Raw genomic sequence first — 24,168 nt, forward strand, 5'->3', positions numbered from 1 at the left:
AATTTATGTTTTATTTCTGCTGCTGTGAAACCCAAAATTAATGCAGTAGGTTTTAATTTAAAATTGTTTTAACTCTATTATGGATAAATATTTATTGTAATAAAAGTAAAGAGTAAATGGTTTTTAAATCCTTTTAATTATTTTCACATTGTTGTCTTTGTTTTTCCTTGGTAGGTGCCAAAGGGGAGGGGAGTTCTGGGGAGAAAAACTGTCCAGTCACTTGTCTCAGAGAATCATTGGTTAATTTTGAGCAGAATTTTAAAAGGTTTGGTTTTGTTTGATCAGCCTGCTTGCTCCTGGATATTCTATAATCCTGTGACTTGTTTCAGAGAGCATAGTACTAGGAAGTTGGCAGAAACAGCTTTTCATAATATACTGCTATGATCTTCCTAGAACTGGATACTAGGCAGTATTTATTGTTCTCATAATAACTGAGTAGCTTGTAAGGTGATGTTTCATACTGAAAAACATCTTCACATAACCGTCCTACACTATTGGTGGGAATGTAAATTGGTACAGCCACTGTGGAGAACAGTGTGGAGGTTCCTTAAACTAAAAATAAAGCTACCATATGACCCTGCAATCCCACTTCTGGGCATACATCCAGAGAAAAATACCATCTGAAAGGATCCATGCACCCCAATGTTCATTGCAGCACTGTTTACAATAGCCAAGACATGGAAGCAACTTAAATGTCCCTCAACAGAGGAATGGATAAAGATGTGTGACATATATGTAATGGAATATTACTCAGCCATTAAAAAGAATGGAATAATGCCATTTGCAGCAACACACGTGGACCTAGAGAATGTCATACTGAGTGAAGTAAGAAAGGGAGAGAAAGAAATATCACATGACACCCCTTATATGTGGAATCTGAAAAGAAATGATACAAATGAGCTTACAATACAGAGGTTCACAGACTTAGAGAATAAGCTTATGGTTGCCTGGAGGAAGGGATAGGGAGTTTGGGAAGGTCGTTTATACACTGCTACATTCAAAATGGATAATCAATAAGGACCTACTGTATAGCACAGGGAATTCTGCTCAATGTTATGTGGCAGCCTCAATGGGAAGGGAGTTTGGGGGAGAATGGATGCATGTATATGTATGGCTGAGTCCTCCCGCTGTTTGCCTGAAACTATCACAACACAGTTAATCAGCTGTACCCCAATACAAAATAAAGTTTAAAAACAGAAACCATCTTCCCATATAAAGAGTACTAATGTATGGTGTTAATTTTCCAGGCTAATTGCTTAAGAACTTAATAACCCACATTTAGTGCACCTAAACTTTATATATATATATATATATATATATATATATATATATATATATATATATAATGCTCATAAAAACCCATATTTTCCAACATTGCTTCTGAGGAAAGTATTCCTTTTTTTTTTTTAAAACCATCAGAATTGATCTCCCAGTTCTGGCAGTGGGCATTCAAAAGTTTTCTGTAGCAGGTTTAAAGAAGGTGAGGGAGGAAATGTCCCATATTTTAACCCAGGCTAATTCTCTGGCTTATGTGTTCTTAATCTCCTGCCCTCCCAGCATCTTGGTTGCCTTAGCAGTTATCCCTCTCCTGAATGCAAACCTCAAACACCTAGAATGGGCCTGTCAGCAGGGCTAACCAGCTTGGGTCTATCTAAACTTAAAAAAGTTACTCATGTAATTTTGACCCTGTGGGGTTGTATCCTGGATCTATTATCTCTCAAGGATAATTCTTTTAAGTAGAATTGCCTACTCAATACATATGCTCTTTTAAACTATTGATACTGGCAAACTGTCCTAAAACATGTCTTTTCAGTAGTGAATGAGAGTATTGTTTTCCTCCACACCTATGAAAAAGGTTTGTTATTTATATAATTGAGGCTGTCTGTAACAGCAGCGAAGACCTTCCAGCTGGTTGGGAAATGGCCGAAAAGAGCCAGGACGACACTGGCTTGGGGTGTTACCATGATTAGAAGCTAGAGCCAGCACACACGTGGAACCTTCCACCAAAGTAGGGAGCACCCAGGGTTTTTTTTATCTTTTGGCTGTGCCACATAGCATGTGGGATCTTAGTGCCCCAACCAGGTATCAAACCTGTGCCCCCTGCTTTGGCAGCGTGGAGTCTTAACCACTAAGAGCAGTCAGTGCTTAGTCACTCAAGTTTGACTCTTTGCGACCCCATGGACTGTAGCCCACCAGGCTCCTCTGCCTGTGGGATTTTCCAGGCAAGAATACTGGAGTGGGTTGCCATTTTCTCCTCCAGGGGATCTTCCCCACCCAGGGACTGAACCCACATCTCCAGTGTCTCCTGCACACTGCAGGCAAATTCTTTACCACTGAGCCAATAAGCTACTAGGGAATTCCCATGGGTTTTTGTTTGTTTTGTTTTTAAATCAGCTGCCCAGATATGGAGCAAAGGGAAAAAAAGGCATGAGGCTTTATTAAAAGCTCAAACAGCAAAAAAAGGATTCAGCATCCTTATCACAAAAAATGGCTGGCCCTTAGCCAAGCATCCTATTGATTGCTCTTTATGACTTTTTATGATACCTATGCTCTCTCTGCCATCTTTTGTATGACAGCCGATTCCACAGACTTTCTTAGGTATCCTACTCCCAGCCATTGACATGCACACACAGTGGTACTTGTTTCTCTTCTGCCAGATGGTGGAGACATGGCCCAGGACCTGGAGGAATTAGTGGTCGGAACTATGCATTGCCCCTCCGGTTCCTTTGCCCCAAGGAAGTTTATTGTAATGCTTGAGGTTACAACTAAAGGAGAGAGAGGTCTGGCAGAGGGCTCTGAGGCCCAGAAGCAAACATCTACTCCTCCTGCACCCTCCAGACTCCTCACCCTGGCTACATATGGGACAAGGATCCAGGCAGCTGTTGGACTTAGCTGCTCCAAGATTTTGGTGCTCTTAAATCTGCCTACCCCTTGCGCACTTGGAAAAAATAATTTGAAAAAGAAAACTCGATTTGCCGCTGGGTAAGGCTATAGTCCGGAGAAGGCAGTGGCACCCCACTCCAGTACTCTCCTGGAAAATCCCGTGGACGGAGGAGCCTGGTAGGCTGCAGTCCATGGGGTCGCTAAGAGTCGGAAACGACTGAGCGACTTCCCTTTCACTTTTCACTTTCATGCATTGGAGAAGGAAATGGCAACCCACTTCAGTGTTCTTGCCTGGAGAATCCCAGGGATCGGAAAGCCTGGTGGGCTGCCGTTTATGGGGTCGCACAGAGTCGGACACGACTGAAGCGACCTAGTAGCAGCAGCAGCAGCAGCAAGGCTATAGTCACATGACAATACTGAGAGGTGGAATCGTGTTTGTTACTGTCATTCCCATTCCTTTTCGTTTAGAATCAGAATAAAGTTGTATTTCAAATATCTAAGCAAGTGAACTCATCCCTTGTTTAAATGAGCATTTAAAACCGCTAACAGGGAAAGTTGTGCCACGTTACTATTTGAATTGCCTTTGCTATTACCACTTAACTTGAAGTCAGGTTAAATGCTTCTAATTTTCTGTATACTTGAATCATTTCACACAAATATAATGACAAGTCAACAGTATTGTATTTGATAAGAGGTGTAAATACTATCAATAGCTAGGCTAAAATAACATCTACCCCACCTGCCTTTGGGCTTAGGTAATGGCACCCCACTCCAGTACTCTTGCCTGGAAAATCCCATGGGCGGAGGAGCCTGCAGTCCATGGGGTCGCTAAGAGTCCGACACGACTGAGGGACTTCACTTTCACTTTTCACTTTCATGCATTGGAGAAGGAAATGGCAACCCACTCCAGTGTTCTTGCCTGGAGAATCCCAGGGAACGGAAAGCCTGGTGGGCTGCCGTTTATGGGGTCGCAGAGAGTCGGACACGACTGAAGCGACTTAGCAGCAGCAGCAGCAGCAGGGCTTATTGACAAGGGGCTTATCTTCTTTGGCCTCACTGTTGCTTGTGATTTGAGTAGACAGGCAGTACAGCTGAGAAAACAGTAAGTTGTGCCATACCCAAGGTGGCAGGGCCTGTCTGCAATTTCTTACTACCCTAGTGCCCTTTTCCGAGTTTCTCTCAGGCCAGTAGGACAAGGTTCGATCAAATGTTATCCTGCTTGTTTTCGAATGGGTCTTAATGCTACATAAGAACACGGTGCATTTTTTGTCGCAGTGCGACATTTGACACGTACAAAACACCCAGGAAATAGTGCTTTTCAAGGGACAGTGCTCCTTCGAAAGTTTAAATGTGCTTCTGTGCTCTTAACTTTCATTCCTCCCCGCTCACTTCCTTTCCTTTTTTTCTCTGCTCTCCTCCTTTTCCTGTGTGTGATTGCGGGTAGTGATGGAGGGAGCGTAGCCCTACTGAAAACCGCTACAGAAGACAACAGTTCCTTGTTGGATATAAATTTATTGATAGCAGGGGTTTTTCACTTTCTAGAGACGATAGAGTCTGAATACACAAAGTAGGAGCTCAAACACTAATGGATGATGGGAATTCCTCCGCGGCTCAGTGGTAAAGAATCCGCCTGCCAGTGAAGGAGACAAAGGTTGGATTTCTGATCTGGGAAGATCTCACGTGCAACGGAAGAACTAAGCCTGTGTGCCGCAACTATTGAGCCTGTGCTCTGGAGCCTGGAGACTGTAACTACTGCAGCCAGGAGCGGCAACTACCAGAGCCCTTGCGCCCCAGAGCCCTTGCTCCGCAATGAGAAGCCCATGCACTGCAACAAGGAGTAGCTCCCGCTCGCGGCAGCTAGAGAAAAACCCCCGCTGCAAAGAAGACCCAGCACAGCCAAAAGTAAAGTTATACATATTAATTTTTAAAAAGAATGGATGACAAGCAGGTGGATGCAATGTACTTTAGTTCAGAATTTCTGAGTGAACCTATTATTCTACCCCCTCCATCGAGGAAAAGACAACGCTTGGATCCTCGGAGCTAGCACAGTGATTGGCATAGAGTAGACATTGAATTACATTAGATGAATACGGTGATTTTGAGGATTATTTATTTGATGGATGAATTAATCATAGGGTTGGTAAGTGATGAATCACAACTTGGTTCAGCTCTTAAGTCTTCCGGCCTCTGTTAGTACCACCTGAGCCTTAGTGGGGGATCCAATACAGTCCTCACCGTAATTGCAGCAGAGGAATAAAGCCCCAAGCTGAGACAACGGCGCTAATAACACCAGTGCGCCCGGCCTTAGGGGCTGCGCGCGCAACCACGCCAGCTGCGGGTCAGGTGACTGCATTTCCCTGGCAACAGCTTTGTTGTTAGCAACCAGACTGTAGTCCCACGGTGGTCCAGGCAGGGCTGCTCGTGGGGCGGAAGGCACCTGCCATGAATCCGCCAGGATCCCTGGGGGTCCTGGAGGAGAAGGAGGAGGAACATTTAGCCACCCCAATTCTCGGACCCTCCGTACATTCTGATAATCCTCAGGAGCGGATCCAGGCCCGGCGCCTGCGCATTGCGGCGCGCCTGGAAGCTCGGAGGCGGTGAGTCAGGGTTTGGGCGCGTTCTTCCAAGGAGCGCCGGGGTGCAGGTGACCCGGGTGCTGGAATGAGGGGGTGGCTTCTCCAGGCCGGAGCCCCTGTGGTGAGGGGCTCGCGTGCCCTACGTGTGAGCTGGTCTTGCTTCTTGATGAGATAGAAAACTTTTCTACTAGAAGGTTCAAACAAAGTATATGATATTAAAGCATTGAATACACTTAGTAAAGTCAAAGATGGAAACAGGAATCCCTCCAGCACGTTCACGGAGAGCCTGCTGCGCCAGGCACTGTGGGCCGTACCTGAAGCTGTTGGGGCTTCATGACCGGTCCCCCGAGATCGTTCTTTCCTCCTTGCCTCCCAGCGTGCCTTCCTTCCACAAGGGGTTATAGAGCAGACCTCGGCTATCACTTCTGTTGGTCTCAGTGGCTTAACTGGTTGTGTGACACAAAACCGTTTTCCTGCAGGGTCTGAGGCTGATAACCGTACCATTCTCAGGCTGGGGTTGCCACCCCCGTCCACTCACAGACTTTGTGGCCTGTCTTAAGAAGGGGGACCGAGGGGAACTTGCGTGAACCCGTGACTGCCTGAACACCGCACTGTGTGACAGCGCTTATACCTCGTCCTGCTGGTCAGGGTCAGCTGCCTTGCCAAGATGGTGCTTCTCTTGTTGTCTGCCGGTCTTTGGACACAAGGGGCCCAGAGTGATGTGGCTGTGTTCCAACAAAAACTTTACTTAAGGACACTGAAATTTGCATTTCATATAATGTTCGTGTGTCACAGAATATTCTTCATCTTTAGATCTTTTTTTTTTAATTGATACACTTCATATTTTAGAGCAGTTTTAGGTTCACAGAAGAATTGAGTGGAAACTACAGAGGTTTCCCATTTACCCCCTACTTCTACACATGTATGAAGCTACCCTGGTGGCTCAGATGGTAAAGAATCTGACTGCAATGTGGGAGGCCTGGATTTAATCCCTGGGTTGGGAAGATCCCTAGAGAAGGAAATGGCAACCCACTCCAGTATCCTTGCCTGGAGAATCCCATACAGAGGGGCCTGGTGGGCTACAGTCCATGGGGTCACAAAGAGTCACACCCGACTGAATGACTAACACACACTCTACACATGTATAACCTCCTCCACTATCAATATTCTCCACCAGAATGGTACATTGGTACAACAGTTGGATCTTGATAAATATATAATGACATGTATCTACCCATCACAGTACTGTACTGAAGAGTTCCACTGCCCTAAAAATCCCCTGCACTCTGCCTATTCATCTTGATCTTTTCAAAAAACCATTTGAAATGTAAAAAAAAATTCTTCACTCCTGAGCCATACAAAAAGAAGTGAATCAGATTTGGCCCATCGGCCAAAGTTTGCCAGCCCTGAGATAACAGATCAGTGTGATGCTCTGTGGGATATCCAAGTGGTCCTGATCTATCTAGAGTCTAGTTTGTCAGCTCAGGAGCATTGACATGGCCCTGCAAGTGTGAGGACTGTATGAGTGTGTATTATCTGTTCCTCCTCGATATAAACTTCCTAGTCCTTTTTCCTGACTGAGGTAGAAATAGCATACTTGGCTCAATCAGTGGCCACATTCCAGGTACCTAAGGCCACACTCATATGTTCAAGCAAGGACCTGCATGGCAGCTGCAATTAGGACTGCTGCTTGCTTGGGCTTGCAGTAATTGACAATCATTTTCTTGGCTCCATCCATCCAGTTTTTGCAGGGACCTGACCAGTGAATTAAATGGAGATTTGATAGGCACCACCACTCCCACATCTGTGAGATCCCTAATTGTATTGTGTGCTCAACCACTCAGTCATGTCCAACTCTTTGTGACCCTGTGGACTGTAGCCCACCAGGCATCTCTGTCCATGGAATTTTCCAGGCAAGAATACTGAAATGGATTGCCATTTCCTTCTCCAGGGGATCTTCTCAACCCAGGGATTGAATCCATGTCTCCTGCATTAACAGGCAGGATCTTTACCACTGAGCCACCTGGGAAGTCCTTGAGATCCCTAAGGGTGATGCTAATCCCTACCATAGCCCTGGTATACAGTATTGCTTTTTGTGCACTTGGGTGCAGTTTTGGAGTGTCCATTTGACCTTCCATATGGCTATAGCTCTTACCCACAGGCCAACATGTGAGAATTTCTCAACTTTCTAAGCATGTTAAGATCACCCTTGTTGCTCTTTAGGGAATGGTTTGGAGGAACAAAGATCCCGCATGCCACTTGGCAGGGCTAGGAGTAAAAAAAACTCTGCCTTTCCAATGCAGAGGAGGCAGGTTCCATGGGGAGTGAGCTAAGATCCTACATGTACCCCCTGCATTGGAAACTCAGAGTCTTAACCACTGGACCACCAAGGAAATCCTGGACTGTGTTCTTTTTAGTATTCGAATTTTTATCCCTATGGAATATATTTTTGTATATGGTGAAATATACTATGAAAATTTAAAATTAAATCCCCCAGGCCATGCACAGCTCAGCAGAAAGATTTAAAAAAACAAAACAAAACAAAAATCAAAGTTAGGAAAAAAAGAGTGAAAGATTTTACTTCCTAGAAGTTAAACTTCATTTTCTCTACGTTTTTGCCATCCCAGGGAAGCTCTTGGAGAATATTTAGACGGGAAGAAGGAGAGTGAGGAATATCAAAGCAAGAGCTACAAACAGAAAGAAGAAAGCAGACTGGTAGGAAATGGGGTATAAATGGGTCCCACCAGTCCAGTAGGACCCAGACGGAGGCTTCACTCTTTCTGTGCTGGGCCTTTGATGCAGCAATGCCAAGCCCCGCCCCTCCCCCTCTTCTTCCCTCCTGTCCTCTCCCTTCCCTCTTCCCCTCTCCTCAACCTTGGTTCCCAGCCCAACTTTAAGACTATCTCACAGCCCAACTTCTCCACGATGTCTGCCGCGAAGCAGGTCAAACTCTTTGAAGTCACACATGGAACTTTTCTCGTCTGTACCGTTCATTTATTTCACTATAGACAATTTTCTGCCTTGTTTGACTTTCCAAACGTGTGTGTGTGTGGTGTCCCCGGTGGAACTGTTACGTTCTAGATGAGCGAAGGCCTCTTTGTGGCTGTGGAGTAGGGCCAAACTTGTACCCAGTGAACACGAAAAGAAAGTCTTTGATCGCTCTCCCATGGTGATGACAGGGCTCCTGAAACAGGTAATAAAGGACTTGAAGCAAGAGGTGCAGGAAGGATAAACAGTAGTTCAAAGCAGGGAGCGCCAACTGGCACAGTGCCACGTTTAATTAATTAATTGCATGGAAAAGAGCTCACCCAGCCAGCCTGGTCAGGGAAGGTTCTAAGGAGAAAGTAGGATTGGGGCTGGGTCTTAGAAAGATAGATGGGATTTCTAAAAGTGGGGAGGAAAAGAGATCATTTCTGGAATTGAAATGCAGTTACTGGGAGAAAATATTCAAATTACTGAAATATTACTATGGAGCCTCATTTCAGTTCAGTCGCTCAGTTGTGTCTGATTATAGAGCCTAGCGATATCTAGAAACAACTGAATTACTTGGGCTGTCCTGGGTCAAGGATAAGATGTTTTGTTGTAGTGGAAAGAATATTGAACTGTTATGGGTTTTTGTTCCAGATCTGTTGATAACTGTGAAGTAGATGTCACATCATCCCTTTGTACTTAGGGTACTTCATCTAAAGCTGGATGATCTCTGAGCATTTCTGTGTAGGACAAAAGGAATATTGTGTATCAGTTCAGTTCAGTCCAGTCGCTCAGTTGTGTCCGACTCTGCGACCCCATGAATCGCAGCATGCCAGGCCTCCCTGTCCATCACCAACTCCCAGAGTTCACTCAGATTCACCATCCAGCCATCTCATCCTCTGTCGTCCCCTTCTCCTCCTGCCCTCAATCCCTCCCAGCATCAGGGTCTTTTCCAATGAGTCAACTCTTCGCATGAGGTGGCCAGAGTACTGGAGTTTCAGCTTTAGCATCATTCCTTCCAAAGAAATCCCAGGGCTGATCTCCTTCAGAATGGACTGGTTGGATCTCCTCTCAGTCCAAGGGACTCTCAAGAGTCTTCTCCAACACCACAGTTCAAAAGCATCAATTCTTCGGCACTCAGCCTTCTTCACAGTCCAACTCTCACATTCATACATGACCACTGGAAAAACCATAGCCTTGACTAGATGAAAATACTCTTTTAGTTGATACTGATATAATCTTGAAAATACTGTTCATCCTGAGCACTCTAAAGTTGAATGTAAAACCAGAGAGAGAATATTGTTTGGTTTTTTTTTTAATTTTAAAATCTTTAATTCTTACATGTGTTCCCAAACATGAACCCCCCTCCCACCTCCCTCCCCATAACATCTCTGAATATTGTTTTTATTAGCAGCTTTTCTACGTTGCTTTCACTTAGGACTTAAATCATGAAGAGTGTTAACACTGAGTAGGAAATGGCAACCCACTCCAGTATTTTTGCCTGGAAAATTCCATGATGAGAGGAGCCTGGCAGGGCCCTGACCATGGGGTCGCAAAAGAGTTGGGTATGACTGAGCACACGTGCATGTTGGCATTGAGGAGTATAAAGAACATTTGTACATTTCAATTTATAAAGAAAATGCTACCTTTTTCAATATCAAGGTATTAACAACTAGTTCTTCTCTAAGACCTGGGCAGGAGAGGCCACTGCCCTTGACCCTGTACCTTATGAATAATTTTTTTAAAAATGGTAGTTCTTTTTGTTTCCTGTTTAATCTTGGTCAACTCCAAGTTTACAAAGATATTCTCCCATGCTTTGTTTTTAGACGCTTCTTTGTTCAACTGTTTATTTACATTTGGTTTATAATCTGTCTGGAATCCATTTTTTGTGTGTGTGTGGTGTAAAAGTAGGGCCCCAGGTTCATTGTTTTTTAAATAGATCTTTAATTAACCCAGCACCATTTAAAGAGAAGATCATTCTTTCCCCTCTGCATTGCAATGTACCTTTGTTGCAAACGAGGTGACCATACATGTGTGTTTGTTTCTAGATTTTCTGTTCTGTTGGTCATTTGTCCATCTTTGTGCCACTTCCACACTGTTTTAACTACTGTAGCCAATGGCAGCCCTTGATGCCCTAGGGTAAGTCCTCCAGCTTTGTGATTGTTCAGAGTTGTCTTGGCTGTTCTTGACCCTTTGTATTTCCATATACATTTTAGAATTATTTTCTCAATTTCCACCAGAAAACCTGCTGGGATTTTAATTGAGATCAGGTTGAAAGTACAGATCAATCTGGGAAAGAATTAATATCTTACCAATATAGATTTGCAACCCGTGAGTATAAAATATCCCTTCTTTTGCATATAAGTATTCTTTAATATCACTTAGCAATGTTTTACACTTTTTGTCGAGGTTTAATTGTTCATTGTTGATATGTAAAAGTATAATTGGTTTTGACATATTGACCTGATAGCCAGCAGCATGGTCAAATTCACTTCTTAGTTTTCATAGTTAACCTGTGGGTTCTTTTTTAAACATATAATCGTATCATCTGAAACTGACAGTTTTCTCTTTTCCTGTTCAATTTTGATACTCAAAAACTTGTTTTTCTTGCTTTGTTGCACTAGATATGCTTCTAGCCCACTGAATAAAAGTGGTAATGAGGAGAGTCCTGTGTCCTGTTCTGGCCCTCCTCCAGATGTGCCCCCTCAAGTAGACTTGCCTCAAGTTTATTCAGAGCCCAAGTGCCCCCCCCCCCCGTTAGATCACTGTCTGTCACAGAACTCCAAATTCCCTGTCCAAATGGTTCTGAGCCCACTTTCAAGGCCTGCATCAGCCACTTCCTAGGTTTTGTTCTGCTCAAGGATGGCCAAAGGGTTTAACAGAGCTCCCACATGTAGTCTGAGAAATTCATATGCCAGCGTCTGATGCCCTTCAGGGTGCATGATGTGGAGCTAGGAGTATGAAGGGAATGGCCTGGGCTCCAGGCTGGTGGCCAGGGGCTAGGCTCTAGGCTGGGGGCTGATACTGTCTCCCCCTTAGCCACCAAGTTCTGAGTTGAGCTCCGAGTCATAGTATGAATTCAAACCAGGACTTCTATTATGAAGGTGCCAAGGTAGGAGGACAGAATGTGTTTAATGGCTTATTACACTGAATTATAATTTTTAAATATTTAGATATGTGATATGTGGACCTTCATTTAAAATCTTACCCTAGGTCTCAAAAATATTAGGGTGTGTCTGTTAATCTGTTGGTAATGGCAACATTTTCAGTTTTACTTTGGGTCTTAAATACTTGATTCAGATATTTCTGATGTTCACATTATCTGAGTAGAAAATAGAAAATTGCTCAAAACTACAGGAAAGTCGACACTTCCTTATGCATTTAAAACCATCTGGCATCAGTGATAAGGCTGGAGCTGTTTAAAAAAAGTCTGCAGCACCCTGGAGATCTGGGTTAAAGTTCAGTTATGCATTCATTAAAGCCACATTTCAAAATTTCCATAGAAGAGAGAGATGAAATAGAGTCTCTGATCATTTCAATGACTCCTTGGAGGAGAGAAATTTACAGGTTCCTCATTCAGAAATGATCTGAGAGTTGGAAAATTTTTAAGTTCCAGAACAGACTTGGAAAAACTCAGACATAACCTGAGGATACCTGAACTTTTTGTTGAGAGGATGTATTATCTTGAAATCAAGACATCACCAAAAGGTCAGGAGTGAAGATGCTGAGTGTGAACTTTACAAAGAGGACTTTAAACATGGTGTGCCAATAGCAAAACTCCCGAGCCTTTGAGGGAGGGGTGGTGCAGTCAGTTACAGAAGTCTCCTGTGTTAGAACACCTCTAGCCAAAGGTCCCACATAACATTAGCTTAAACAAGATATAAGCTTATTTCTCTGGTTCACTTAATAGCTCAGAGCGGTCATAGTCCAGGGCTGATATGGGGGTTCCTCGAGGTTGGGAACCTCAGCTCCTTCCGCCCGTCCTTAGGTTACCTTTGTCTGCTGACGATGACAAACTTAGTATCACATGCCAGCCTGGGAGATAGAGAAAAAGGGGGCAGGAGAGAGCACAGCTTCCCCTTCAAGGCACCATTCAGAAGTGGCACGCGCACTGCTGCTCATGTGCACTCTAGCTGCAAGGGATATTGGGAGGTGTATCTTTTTGGAGAGGTCAAATGCCCAGCTAAAATGGGTATTCTGCTATTAAAAGGAAAGGAGGGAAGTGGACATTGCAGGACAACTATTATTATTATACGTCTCACCTCCCCAGCTGAGATTCTTAGAAAGGACCCTGGCAGTGTCAATCACTCAGAGGCCTATTGGAGAAAGTGCCAAGATGTGCCCAGAGTGCATGCCCTCGTACTGGTGGGCTGCTCTCTTCTCTAGCGAGACTAAATTAAAATACATCCAGAAGTGCAGAATGCTTGTAGATCGTAAGCTGTAACATCGCATCATGAGTGTCCTGTTGGAAACGAGTTGCTAAGTAGCTTCTACTCTTAAAAGTCATCAGTTCAGTTCAGTTCAGTTCAGTCGCTCAGTCATGTCCGACTCTTTGCGACCCCATGAATCGCAGCACGCCAGGCCTCCCCGTCCATCACCATCTCCCGGAGTGCACTCAGACTCACGTCCATCGAGTCCGTGATGCCATCCAGCCATCTCATCCTCTGTCGTCCCCTTCTCCTCCTGCCCCCAATCCCTCCCAGCATCAGAGTCTTTTCCAATGAGTCAACTCTTCACACGAGGTGGCCAAAGTACTGGAGTTTCAGCTTTAGCATCATTCCTTCCAAAGAACACCCAGGGCTGATCTCCTTGAGGATGGACTGGTTGGATCTCCTTCCAGTCCAAGGAACTCTCAAGAGTCTTCTCCAACACCACAGTTAAAACGCATCAATTCTTCAGCACTCAGCCTTCTTCATAGTGCAACTCTCACATCCATACATGACCACAGGGAAAACCATAGCCTTGACTAGGCAGACCTTAGTCAGCAAAGCAATGTCTCTGCTTTTGCATATACTATCTAGGTTGGTCATATTTTCTTCCAAGGAGTAAGCGTCTTTTAATTTCATGGCTGCAGTCACCATCTGCAGTGATTTTGGAGCCCAAAAAAATAAAGTCTGACACTGTTTCCACTGTTTCCCCATCTATTTCCCATGAAGTGATGGGACCGGATGCCATGATCTTCGTTTTCTGAATGTTGAGCTTTAAGCCAACTTTTTCACTCTCCTCTTTCACTTTGATCAAGAGGCTTTTTAACTCTTCTTCACTTTCTGTCATAAGTGTGGTGTCATCAGCATATCTGAGGTTATTGATATTTCTCCCGGCAACCTTGATTCCAGCTTGTGCTTCTTCCAATCCAGCGTTTCTCATGATGTACTCTGCATAGAAGTTAAATAAGCAGGGTGACAATATACAGCCTTGACATACTCCTTTTCCTATTTGGAACCAACCAGTCTCTTGTTCCATGTCAAGTTCTAACTGTTGCTTCCTGACCTGCATACAGATTTCTCAAGAGGCAGGTTAGGTGGTCTGGTATTCCCATCTGTTTCAGAATTTTCCACAGTTTATTGTGATCCACACAGTCAAAGGCTTTGGCATAGTCAATAAAGCAGAAATAGATGTCTTTCTGGAACTCTCTTGCTTTTTCCATGATCCAGCGGATGTTGGCAATTTGATCTCTGGTTCCTCTGCCTTTTCTAAAACCAGCTTGAACATCTGGAAGTTCATGGTTCACGTATTGCTGAAGTCTGGCTTGAGAATTTTGAGCATTACTTTACTAGCTCGTGAGATGAGTGAAATTGTGTGGTAGTTTGAACATTCTTTGGCATTGCCTTTCTTTGGAATAGGAATGAAAACTGACCTTTTCCAGTCCTGTGGCCACTGCTGAGTTTTCCAAACTTGCTGGCATATTGAGTGCAGCACTTTTACAGCATCATCTTTCAGGATTTGAAACAGCTCAACTGGAATTCCATCACCTCCACTAGCTTTGTTTGTAGTGATGCTTTCTAAGGCCCACTTGACTTCACATTCCAAGATGTCTGGCTCTAGATTAGTGATCACATCATCATGATTATCTGGGTCATGAAGATCTTTTTTGTAGTTCTTCCATGTATTCTTGCCACCTCTTCTTAATATCTTATGCTTCTGTTAGGTCCAGACAATTTCTGTCCTTTATCGAGCCCATCTTTGCATGAACTGTTACCTTGGTATCTCTAATTTTCTTGAAGAGATCTCTAGTCTTTCCCATTCTGTTGTTTTCCTCTATTTCTTTGCATTGATTGCTGAAGAAGGCTTTCTTGTCTCTTCTTGCTGTTCTTTGGCACTCTGCATTCCGATGCTTATATCTTTCCTTTTCTCCTTTGCTTTTTGCCTCTCTTCTTTTCACAGCTATTTGTAAGGCCTCCCCAGACAGCTATTTTGCTTTTTGCATTTCTTTTCCATGGGGATGGTCTTGATCCCTGTATCCTGTACAATGTCACAAACCTCATTCCATAGTTCATCAGGCACTCTATCTATCAGATCTAGGCCCTTAAATCTATTTCTCACTTCCACTGTATAATCATAAGGGATTTTATTTAGGTCATACCTGAATGGTCTAGCGGTTTTCCCTACTTTCTTCAATTTAAGTCTGAATTTGGCAATAAGGAGTTCATGATCTGAGCCACAGTCAGCTCCCAGTCTTGTTTTTGTTGACTGTATAGAGCTTCTCCATCTTTGGCTGCAAAGAATATAATCAATCTGATTTCGGTGTTGACCATCTGGTGATGTCCATGTGTAGAGTCTTCTCTTGTGTTGTTGGAAGAGGGTGTTTGCTATGACCAGTGCATTTTCTTGGCAAAACTCTATTAGTCTTTGCCTTGCTTCATTCCGCATTCCAAGGCCAAATTTGCCTGTTACTCCAGGTGTTTCTTGACTTCCTACTTTTGCATTCCAGTCCCCTATAATGAAAAGGACATCTTTTTTGGGTGTTAGTTCTAAAGATCTTGTAGGTCTTCATAAAACCGTTCAACTTCAGTTTCTTCAGCGTTACTGGTTGGGGCATAGACTTGGATAACTGTGATATTGAATGGTTTGCCTTGGAGACGAACAGAGATCATTCTGTCGTTTTGGAGATTGCATCCAAGTACTGCATTTCAGACTCTCTTGTTGACCATGATGGCTACTCCATTTCTTCTGAGGGATTCCTGCCCGCAGTGGTAGATGTAATGGTCATCTGAGTTAAATTCACCCATTCCAGTCCATTTTAGTTCACTGATTCCTAGAATGTCGACATTCACCCTTGCCATCTCGTTTGACCACTTCCAATTTGCCTTGATTCATGGACCTGACATTCCAGGTTCCTATGCAATACTGCTTTTACAGCATCGGATCTTGCTTCTATCACCAGTCACATCCACAACTGGGTATTGTTTTTGCTTTGGCTCCATCCCTTCATTCTTTCTGGAATTATTTCTCCACTGATCTCCAGTAGCATATTGGGCACCTAATGACCTGGGGAGTTCCTCTTTTGGTATCCTACCATTTTGCCTTTTCCTACTGTTCATGGGGTTCTCAAGGCAAGAATACTGAAGTGGCTTGCCTTTCCCTTCTCCAGTGGACCACATTCTGTCAGGCCTCTCCACCATGACCCACCCCTCTTGGGTTGCCCCGCAGGCATGGCTTAGTTTCATTGAGTTAGACAAGGCTGTGGTCCTAGTGTGATTAGATTGACTAGTTTTCTGTGAGTATGGTTTCAGTGTGTCTGCCCTCTGATGCCCTCTTGCAACACTTACCATCTTACTTGGGTTTCTCTTACCTTGGCGTGGGGTATCTCTTCACTGCTTCTCCAGCACAGTGCAGCCACTGCTCCTTACCGTGGACTGAGGGGTATCTCCTTACCTCCGCCGTTCCTGACCTTCAACGTGGGATAGCTCCTCTAGGCCCTCCTGTGCCTGCGCAGCCACCGCTCCTCGGGTTGCTCCTCCCAGCTGGCCTCGGGCGTGGGTGGCTCCTCTCAGCTGCCGCCCCTGGCCTCGGGCTCGGGGTGGCTCCTCAAGGTCACTGCCCCTGGCCTCGGGTGCGAGGTGGCTTCTCCTGGCCGCCCCTGATCTCAGACGTGGGGTGTCTCCTCCCGGCCGCCACTGGCCTCGGATGCGGGGTAGCTCCTCCTGGCCACCGCCCTGACCTCGGACATGGGGTGTCTCCTCTCGGCCGTTCCTGCGCCGTCTCAGCCTGTCTCTCTAGGCCGCTGCCCCTGACCTCGTACGTGGGGTAGCTCCTCTTGGCCGCGCTTAGTGAGCCAGCCCGCAGCCGCCTGCGCTTAGTGAAAGTTATCAGGCAGCTTTTAATTCCTGCTTGGTGGATCACACAGCTACAGACAGTTGTGCAAGTGTTTCTAAATTCTTATTTGGTTTCAGAAACTGGCTAAACTGCTGCTCTGTGGCACTGAGTTGGTGACAAATATCCAGGTAGCTGCAGATATCAGAGAGATCCACAGGCGAGTTGAGGAAGAGGAGATCAAGCGTCAGAGGTGAGGAACCTCCTGGGCTCTGCAGCCTGGGGGATGTGAAGTGTCTCTTCTCTGGCTCCCCAAATTCTCCCCGTTCTTAATCAAACCTGGTCTAGAAGGATCCGCTTCTTGCCCCTTTTGAGTCCTCCTTCCCTCAGCTCCTCCCTCCCTCTCCCCCTCCCTCATTGCTTCCCTCTTCCTTCCTCAAGTGTTACCTTTCTAATGTGTTCCAAGCCCGGTGGATACAAAGAGGAGTGGACATGGCCTCTGCTCTTGATGTTCATAGTCTGGTTGAGATGGATGTGCAACCTCCACCCCACCATGATTTGTGTTAAAATAAAGGGAGTGGTTACCTACTCCAGTATTCTTGCCTGGAGAATTCCATGGACAGAGGAGCCTGGTGGGCTACAGTTCATGAGATCACAAAGAGTCGGACATGACTGAGTGACTAGCACACGTTACGAAGGTATGTATGGGCTTCCCATGTGGTGCAGTGGTAAAGAATCCACCTCCCAATACAGGAGACATGAGAGACATGGGTTTGATCCCTGGGTCAGGAAGATCCCCTGGAGTAGGATCTGACACTCCACTCCAGTATTCTTGCCTGGAGAATCCCATGGGCGGAGGAGCCAAGCAGGCTATAATCTTTGGGGTCACAAAGAATCAGACACGACTAAGCGCACACAGTACATTTCATGACAAAGTTATGTATAAGAGTTATGGAAACATGTATGAGGTGACCTTTAATTTCCCCTGGAGAGATTAGAGAAAACTTTCCAGGCAACGTGATATTTGAGGTGGGCCATAAGGGATGAATAGGAGTTGGCGGAACCAAGGAGTGAGCATATTAGGAACAACTTGTACAGAGGCATGAGATTGTATGATGCTTGGGAATGGCATGAAAGTGAGGGATGTATAGGGGTGGTGGAAGAAAAGGATGTGGTTGAGAAGGTAGATTAAGCTGTTCTGGGTTTAAATTAGGACTTCCCTGGTGGCTTAGAGGGTAAAGCATCTGCCTGCAATGCAGGAGACCTGGGTTCAATCCCTGGGTCGGGAAGATTCCCTGGAGAAGGAAATGGCAACCCACTCCAGTATTCTTGCCTGGAAAATCCCATGGACAGAGGAGCCTGGTAGACTACAGTCCATGGGGCCACAAAGAGTAGGACATTTAATCATAAAAACCAGACCCATGAAGGCTGTGTACAAATGTAGCAGCATGTTAAAGAATGTTAAGCAGCATGTTAAAGAATGTTAAGCAGCATGTTAAAGAATGTTAAGCAGCATGTTAAAGAATGTTAAGCAGCATGTTAAAGAATGTTAAGCAGCATGTTAAAGAATGTTAAGCAGCATGTTAAAGAATGTTAAGCAGCATGTTAAAGAATGTTAAGCAGCATGTTAAAGAATGTTAAGCAGCATGTTAAAGAGTGTTAAGCAGCATGTTAAAGAATGTTAAGCAGCATGTTAAAGAGTGTTAAGCAGCATGTTAAGGAGTCCACTACTGGAAGTATAGAGGGTCGGGGGATGATGGAAACTCTTCTGTGGCCAACCCTCAGCTCCAGGCTTCAGCAGGGGGGTGGTTGGCACACCCACCTCCCAGGGTTTAGCTTCCTTGACAGGGAGACAGGAGTAAGCTGCTTAGCAAGATTCAGCTTACTTGGTTTGCACACAGAGGACTGATAACATCAGGATCAGAGGTCCTCAAGTAAACTCTTCTTTGGCTTGTTCTTCAGTGAATTCCTTACCTATAGTCCAATTACAAAAGCAGCCCACAGGGCCATCTTGCTTCTTTCAGTAGGTACATACACAGTGTGATTTTAGCAACAATATTTTCATTGGTTCTACATAAGTTCAGTTCAGTTCAGTTCAGTCACTCAGTCGTGTCTGACTCTTTGCGGCCCCATGGACTGCAGCACGCCAGGCCTCCCTGTCCATCACCAACTCCGGGAGTTTACCCAAACTCATCTCCATTGAGTTGGTGATGCCATCCAACCATCTCATCCTCTGTTGTCCCCTTCTCCTCCTGCCTTCAATCTTTCCCAGCATCAGGGTCTTTTCCAATGAGTCAGTTCTTTGCATCAGGTGGCCAAAGTATTGGAGTAGTTCTCCCCATTAGCAACTTTACCACTGTCACTAAGATATCATTTATTCTTTTTTTTTCCAGATTTGTTTATTCATTTATTTATTTTTGGTTGTGTTGGGTCTTTGTTGCTACAAGAGGGCTCTGTCTAGTTGTGGTGAGCAGGGGCTGCTCTTCATTGCGGTGCACTGCCTTCTCCTTGCAGTGGTTTCTCTTGTTGTGGAGCGCGGGCTCTAGGCACGCATGCTTCAGTAGTTGCAACTCACGGGCTTAGTTGTCCCACATCATGTGGGATCTTCTCAGACCAGAGGTCAAACCTGTGTCCCCTGTGTTGAAAGGCAGATTCTTTACCACTTCCCTGAGCCACCAGGGAAGCCTGATATAATTTATTCTTGAATTTCCCACTGCCTGTCATGGCCTGGGGGACTGAACTGGCTTGTTTCCAGCAGGGTGACTGTGGAAAGGCCCTGAGGGCCCCTTTGAGGAGTCGGGCTTCTCGCAGCCCCTGAGGAGAAATGGAAGGTCGTGGATAGCGGTTACAAGATAAATGTGGGTTTTGGAAATGTAACCCAACAGCTGTTACTCATGTTTTGGAAAAAAAAAAAAAGTTAATGGAATGATAAGATGTTCTCTGTGCCCTAGCTTGGAAGGTGGGAAGGAGAGAGGGGATCCTGAGATAGTTAGGTTGTAATTCTTTTCGTTAAGGGAGTTTGCATTCTTGTTTGGAGACAATCTCACAGAAGAAGCAGTTACCAAAGTTGGGAGAGTGTTACAGGCATGTGTCCTGGCCCCTGTTCTCATAAGGGGCCTCACATCTCAGCCCTGATGCCTCCTTCTACTCAGTCCCTTCCTTGGTGTGCTCATTACATGGTTTCTTTGGCATTTTTGAAATTCTGGGAGACCACTCCTATTTTTCATTGTTAATGGTGGTATTTTCCTTTTTGTATGTTCCACTAGTCATTTATTGATAATTTGGGAGGGGAATGGCCAGACAGTTGAAGTCATGTCAATAGTAAAAGATAATAATAGGAGTGCCATTTGTTAAGTGACTACTGTCCTGGGAATCATCGTATTTAATCCTGGCAACAGTCACAAGAAGGTAGATACTTCTGCCCTCTCTATTCTACAGCTAAGAAAAATGGAGCCTGCAGAGGTTAAGCAATTTGCCTAAAGTTGAGAGCCAGTAGCAAAATCAGGATTTGAACACAAGCTATGGGACTTGTGATCAAGTGCTTAACTACTGGGTCACCGTCTTACTCAGAGGATATGACCAGTTGACTCTCGAACTGTGTGTGTGTTTTTCCGGGGTTCAGCCCCCGCAGGATCCAGGCGAACCCAAAGGAGAAACAGCGTCGGTGAATGATTTAGAGAGAAATAAAGAAAGAATGTTGTAGATAAGAAAATAGAGGCGAGAAAGAGGCTGATATTCCTTGGTTTACACAGAAAGCCAATAAAGCCCCGAGACAAGGAGCTTGCTCTGTTCATGGAGGCCACAGGGGCCCTCCTGGTCTCCCGAGGGAATGAAGATGCAGAACGTCTTCCCGTTCAGGTCTTAGAAACCCAGGCAGATAAGTGAACACAGAGAGCCTCTATGCTCCAAGGGATCAGCCTGAAAAAGAGAGTAAGAGAGAAAAAGAAAGAAAGGAAAAAGACAGACATGGGGTGACCAAGCTTCTTCAAGCGAGGCTTGTTACTTTATTTTCAGAGAGGGTTTTATACCCTGAGTTGTACATTGAGCAAAGTGAAAAATGCAGAGTCAACTCAACATTCCATCAGTATTAACTTTTATCGATACCAGGTTCTTTTCTGCAAGAGTCTTATTTTTTGTACATTATCTTCTGGCCCAGAGGCCTGTTGATATTTTATGACCCCTTTTTGATAAAGGTTGGTCAGCCAGAACAATAATTTTCTCTTAAAGTGTTTTTTCTTAAATTCTTAGCCTGCGTCACCCTTAAAGTACAGAGTTACATTTTTATGGAGCAAAGATTTAGCAGGTTACAGCAAAGAAAGAACTTATTAACTCAAAGTCTAATGTTGTTAATGCTAAAGCTGCTGCTTGTTTTTCTACATCCTGACTATATGCACTCCCAGGAACACAATGGATAAGGGATGTGAGAACTTGGCAGCAAGCATTGGCTCAACAATGTTGCAAGAGTCTGGATAAACCTGCCAAGTAAGCTAGAATGCTAACAGGGGGTTTGAATTGAAACACTCTTATCTTGTCCAGGAGACTTATTAGCTAGAGTCTTAACTCTTTCCAGAGAAAGGTGGTCGGGGACAGCCCCCTGTTAATGTCAGAAGAGTTGGTGAAAGACATAAAATAGTAAGACAGACAGATTCTGGTTTTGGGGTAGATGCTCGAGCAGGCCCAGGGGGTCCCTCAAATCCTGAAGCCTTGCTATCAGGTTTCTTCCGCATGACCTTGTCATGGGTGGGATGGCCCAGGGAGTCCCTCGAGTCCTGCATGACCTTGTCATGGGTGGGATCTCCCGTGCTGGCTCCTGACAGTGTTTGTACAGCTTTAATGCTGATCCATTTTTGTCCTGGGTCACTTTGTTTATTTGGCCTGTTATCTACAGTCAGTCAAGCTTTAAACTAAAAGAAGCTTTCTTAGAGTCTGGTTTGGTTTGCAGTGATTCTACCTGGAGGCAGACAGGGCTTGGTACCATGGCCTGTTTTCCAGATCCTAGAGAACCAGCCTGTGCTCTTGAAAGGCAGCCTCCAGAACTGGTTTGTTTATATATTTGCAGACTTGAAAAGCTGGAGAACGAGGTCAAGACCAGCCAGGACAAATTTGATGAGATCACCATCAAGTGGGAGGAGGGCAAGCAGCGGAGAATCCCTCAGGAGCTGTGGGAAATGCTCAATGCCCAGCAGGTGCACTGCGCGGGGCTGATCGAAGATAAGAACAAGCTGATCAGCGAGTTACAGCAGGCAAGAGCCTGGCCCTGGGTCCACCACAGGGAATGGAGCTGGGAGAATGCGTGCTTTTCCTGAATGGAGAAAGGCAGAGGCCTTACTTCATTACCAAGAATGTAGTACAGCTTGGGCAATACACTTAAAAATATTTTTAATCAAAGTATGGTTGAATTACTATGTTGTGTTAATTATGGCTCTACAGCAAAGTGACTCAGTTATACATAGATATACATTCTTTTTCATACTCTTTTCCATTACAGTTTATCACAGGATATTTAATATAGTTCCTGTGCTCTACAGTAGGACCTTGTTGTTTCAAGCTATACACTTTTTTTTTTTAAAGATTATTGTTTTTAAAAAGTACATATTTATTGTTTGGCTGTGTCAGTTAGGGCACACAGGCTCTTTAGTTGTGGTGTGCAAGCTTAGTTGCTGGGTAGCATGTGGAATCGAACCAGTGTCTCCTGCCTTGTAAGGTGAATTCTTGGCCATTGGACCACCAGGGAAGTCCCTCAGTCCCTTTTAACCGGAAGAAAAAGTTCTGCAGTTGTTTTAGAATCATTGGCTGCCTAAGAGAAAGATGTCCTGTTGTAGTAAATGCCGTTTCAGGCTTTCTGTGCTTAGTTAAGGAATGGAACAGTCTGCAGTAGATGTGTGCCCATGTTGGAATATGGACATTCGTTGCTTGGCAGGAGCCACCTGGGTTTTCTGGGAGCCTGCAGGGAGATTTGCAGCAAGTAATCCTCTTGGGGTTTGGCCCTGGTTTTCTCATTGAGGCTTTGCCCTGAGCTGAGCCCATGGGCTCCAAACACCCGTGCTTCTCCCTGGATAGGCGAGGAAGAAGCCTATCCAGCACCTTGCCTTTGTGCAGCTTTATTTTCTAGTGCATGAGCTGATGGGAGGGGTCCGAGGGTGGTCTGGGGGTGGGGGGCTGGCAGCCTCTGGCTTCTGTCTCAGCTGGTGACGAACCTTTGATATGCTCTTCTCTAGGAGTTAAAAATGAAAGATGACCAGTACGTGAAGGATTTGAAGAAACAGTCAGATGACATCTGCCTGCTCCTGGAGAGGATGGAAGAGCAGGTGAAGAATGTGATGAAAACGTTTCGCCAGGAGCTCCAAAATATTGAGGTAATGGTGTGTGAGAGAGCTGCCCCCCTGTCCTGGGAGGAGGCCCCTGGCAGGAGGCCCTGAGAGGAGGCCCCTGGGGGGGAGGCTGGCTTGTCCTAACCACCCAGGGAGGGCCCTAGATTGCTGTAATTGCTCCGTCTCACCACTCTCATTGAGGTCTCTGCTCCAGGGTTTCATTCATTTGCTTGTTCATATGTTCGCTCCTCCAACAAATATGCAAGTGTCTACTAAATGGCAAGCACTGTGCCAGGGGCTGGGGCAACAAACAGGGACAAAGTCCTGGATGGGACCTGTATTCTAGCAGAGGCAGCTACCCAATAGACAGATAGATTACTATGTATGTAATTTGACAGGTGGTGATAAGCACTTGGAAAGAAGATAAAACAGGGTAAAATAAGAGGAGTAGAGGAGGGAGATCAGTGTTCCAGAACATCAGGCATTTTTGAGCCACTTATCTGACGTATTTATGACAGTCAGGAATGTGGGGAGGGGAAAGGGGCTTCCCAAACCAAATCCAGGAGCCTGTACTCTGGACTGGCCTGAAATGTTAAGGACTGACATCCAGACAGGCCTTTCCAAATATGGAAGAGAACCAAGAGGTGGGAGCCTCTCTCTTCGGATTAGCACAGACTTATCTCTGCATTCCCATCCACCCCCCACCCCCACCCCCTGTTCTGCGAGCTCCATGCTGCCTTTGCTTCATGGAAACCCCAGCCACTGCAATGCTGCCACTCAAGTTCCAGTGGATACATGCCAGGGTTGGCCCTGTGACTTCTAGGCCCTGGCCGTCCTCCACTGGACATAGGATGGCTGGCACACTTCCTCTCACAATCCTTGTGAAGCGGTAGGCTTTGTAACACTCCCCATGCAGCTCCTTCCATGGTGCTTTGGGTGCATGAAACCTGACAAATCTGCATTTGGGTTCGACTTTGTGTGGGTGGAGATGCAATGCTGCTGCTGCTGCTGTCTGAGCGCTCTTTCATGCTGTGGGACCTGCCTGATTAAAGCAGACACAAGAGCCCTTTTTCCTTCTGGTCGCAGAAAGCATTTGAGGTGGAGAGACAGGAACTGCTGACCAGCAATAAGAAGAAATGGGAGCGGGCCTTACAGGCTCACAACACCAAAGAGGT

General features: G+C 45.3%; 1 protein-coding gene across 1 annotated transcript in view; it reads left to right on the forward strand.

Annotated features, from left to right (window-relative positions):
* The first annotated feature begins 5,325 nt into the window (after positions 1–5,325).
* Positions 5,326–24,168, forward strand: part of DRC1 (dynein regulatory complex subunit 1) — a 40,216-nt gene continuing 21,373 nt past the window's right edge. The window contains exons 1-6 of the mRNA XM_068983984.1: positions 5,326–5,480; positions 8,087–8,174; positions 16,823–16,935; positions 21,742–21,925; positions 22,901–23,038; positions 24,080–24,166. Coding sequence (XP_068840085.1) covers positions 5,326–5,480; positions 8,087–8,174; positions 16,823–16,935; positions 21,742–21,925; positions 22,901–23,038; positions 24,080–24,166 — 765 coding nt within the window. The remainder of the gene's footprint in view (positions 5,481–8,086; positions 8,175–16,822; positions 16,936–21,741; positions 21,926–22,900; positions 23,039–24,079; positions 24,167–24,168) is intronic.

Source organism: Capricornis sumatraensis, chromosome 1 (genome assembly GCF_032405125.1).
Source record: "Capricornis sumatraensis isolate serow.1 chromosome 1, serow.2, whole genome shotgun sequence".
In the NCBI taxonomy this organism is placed as follows: domain Eukaryota; kingdom Metazoa; phylum Chordata; class Mammalia; order Artiodactyla; family Bovidae; genus Capricornis; species Capricornis sumatraensis.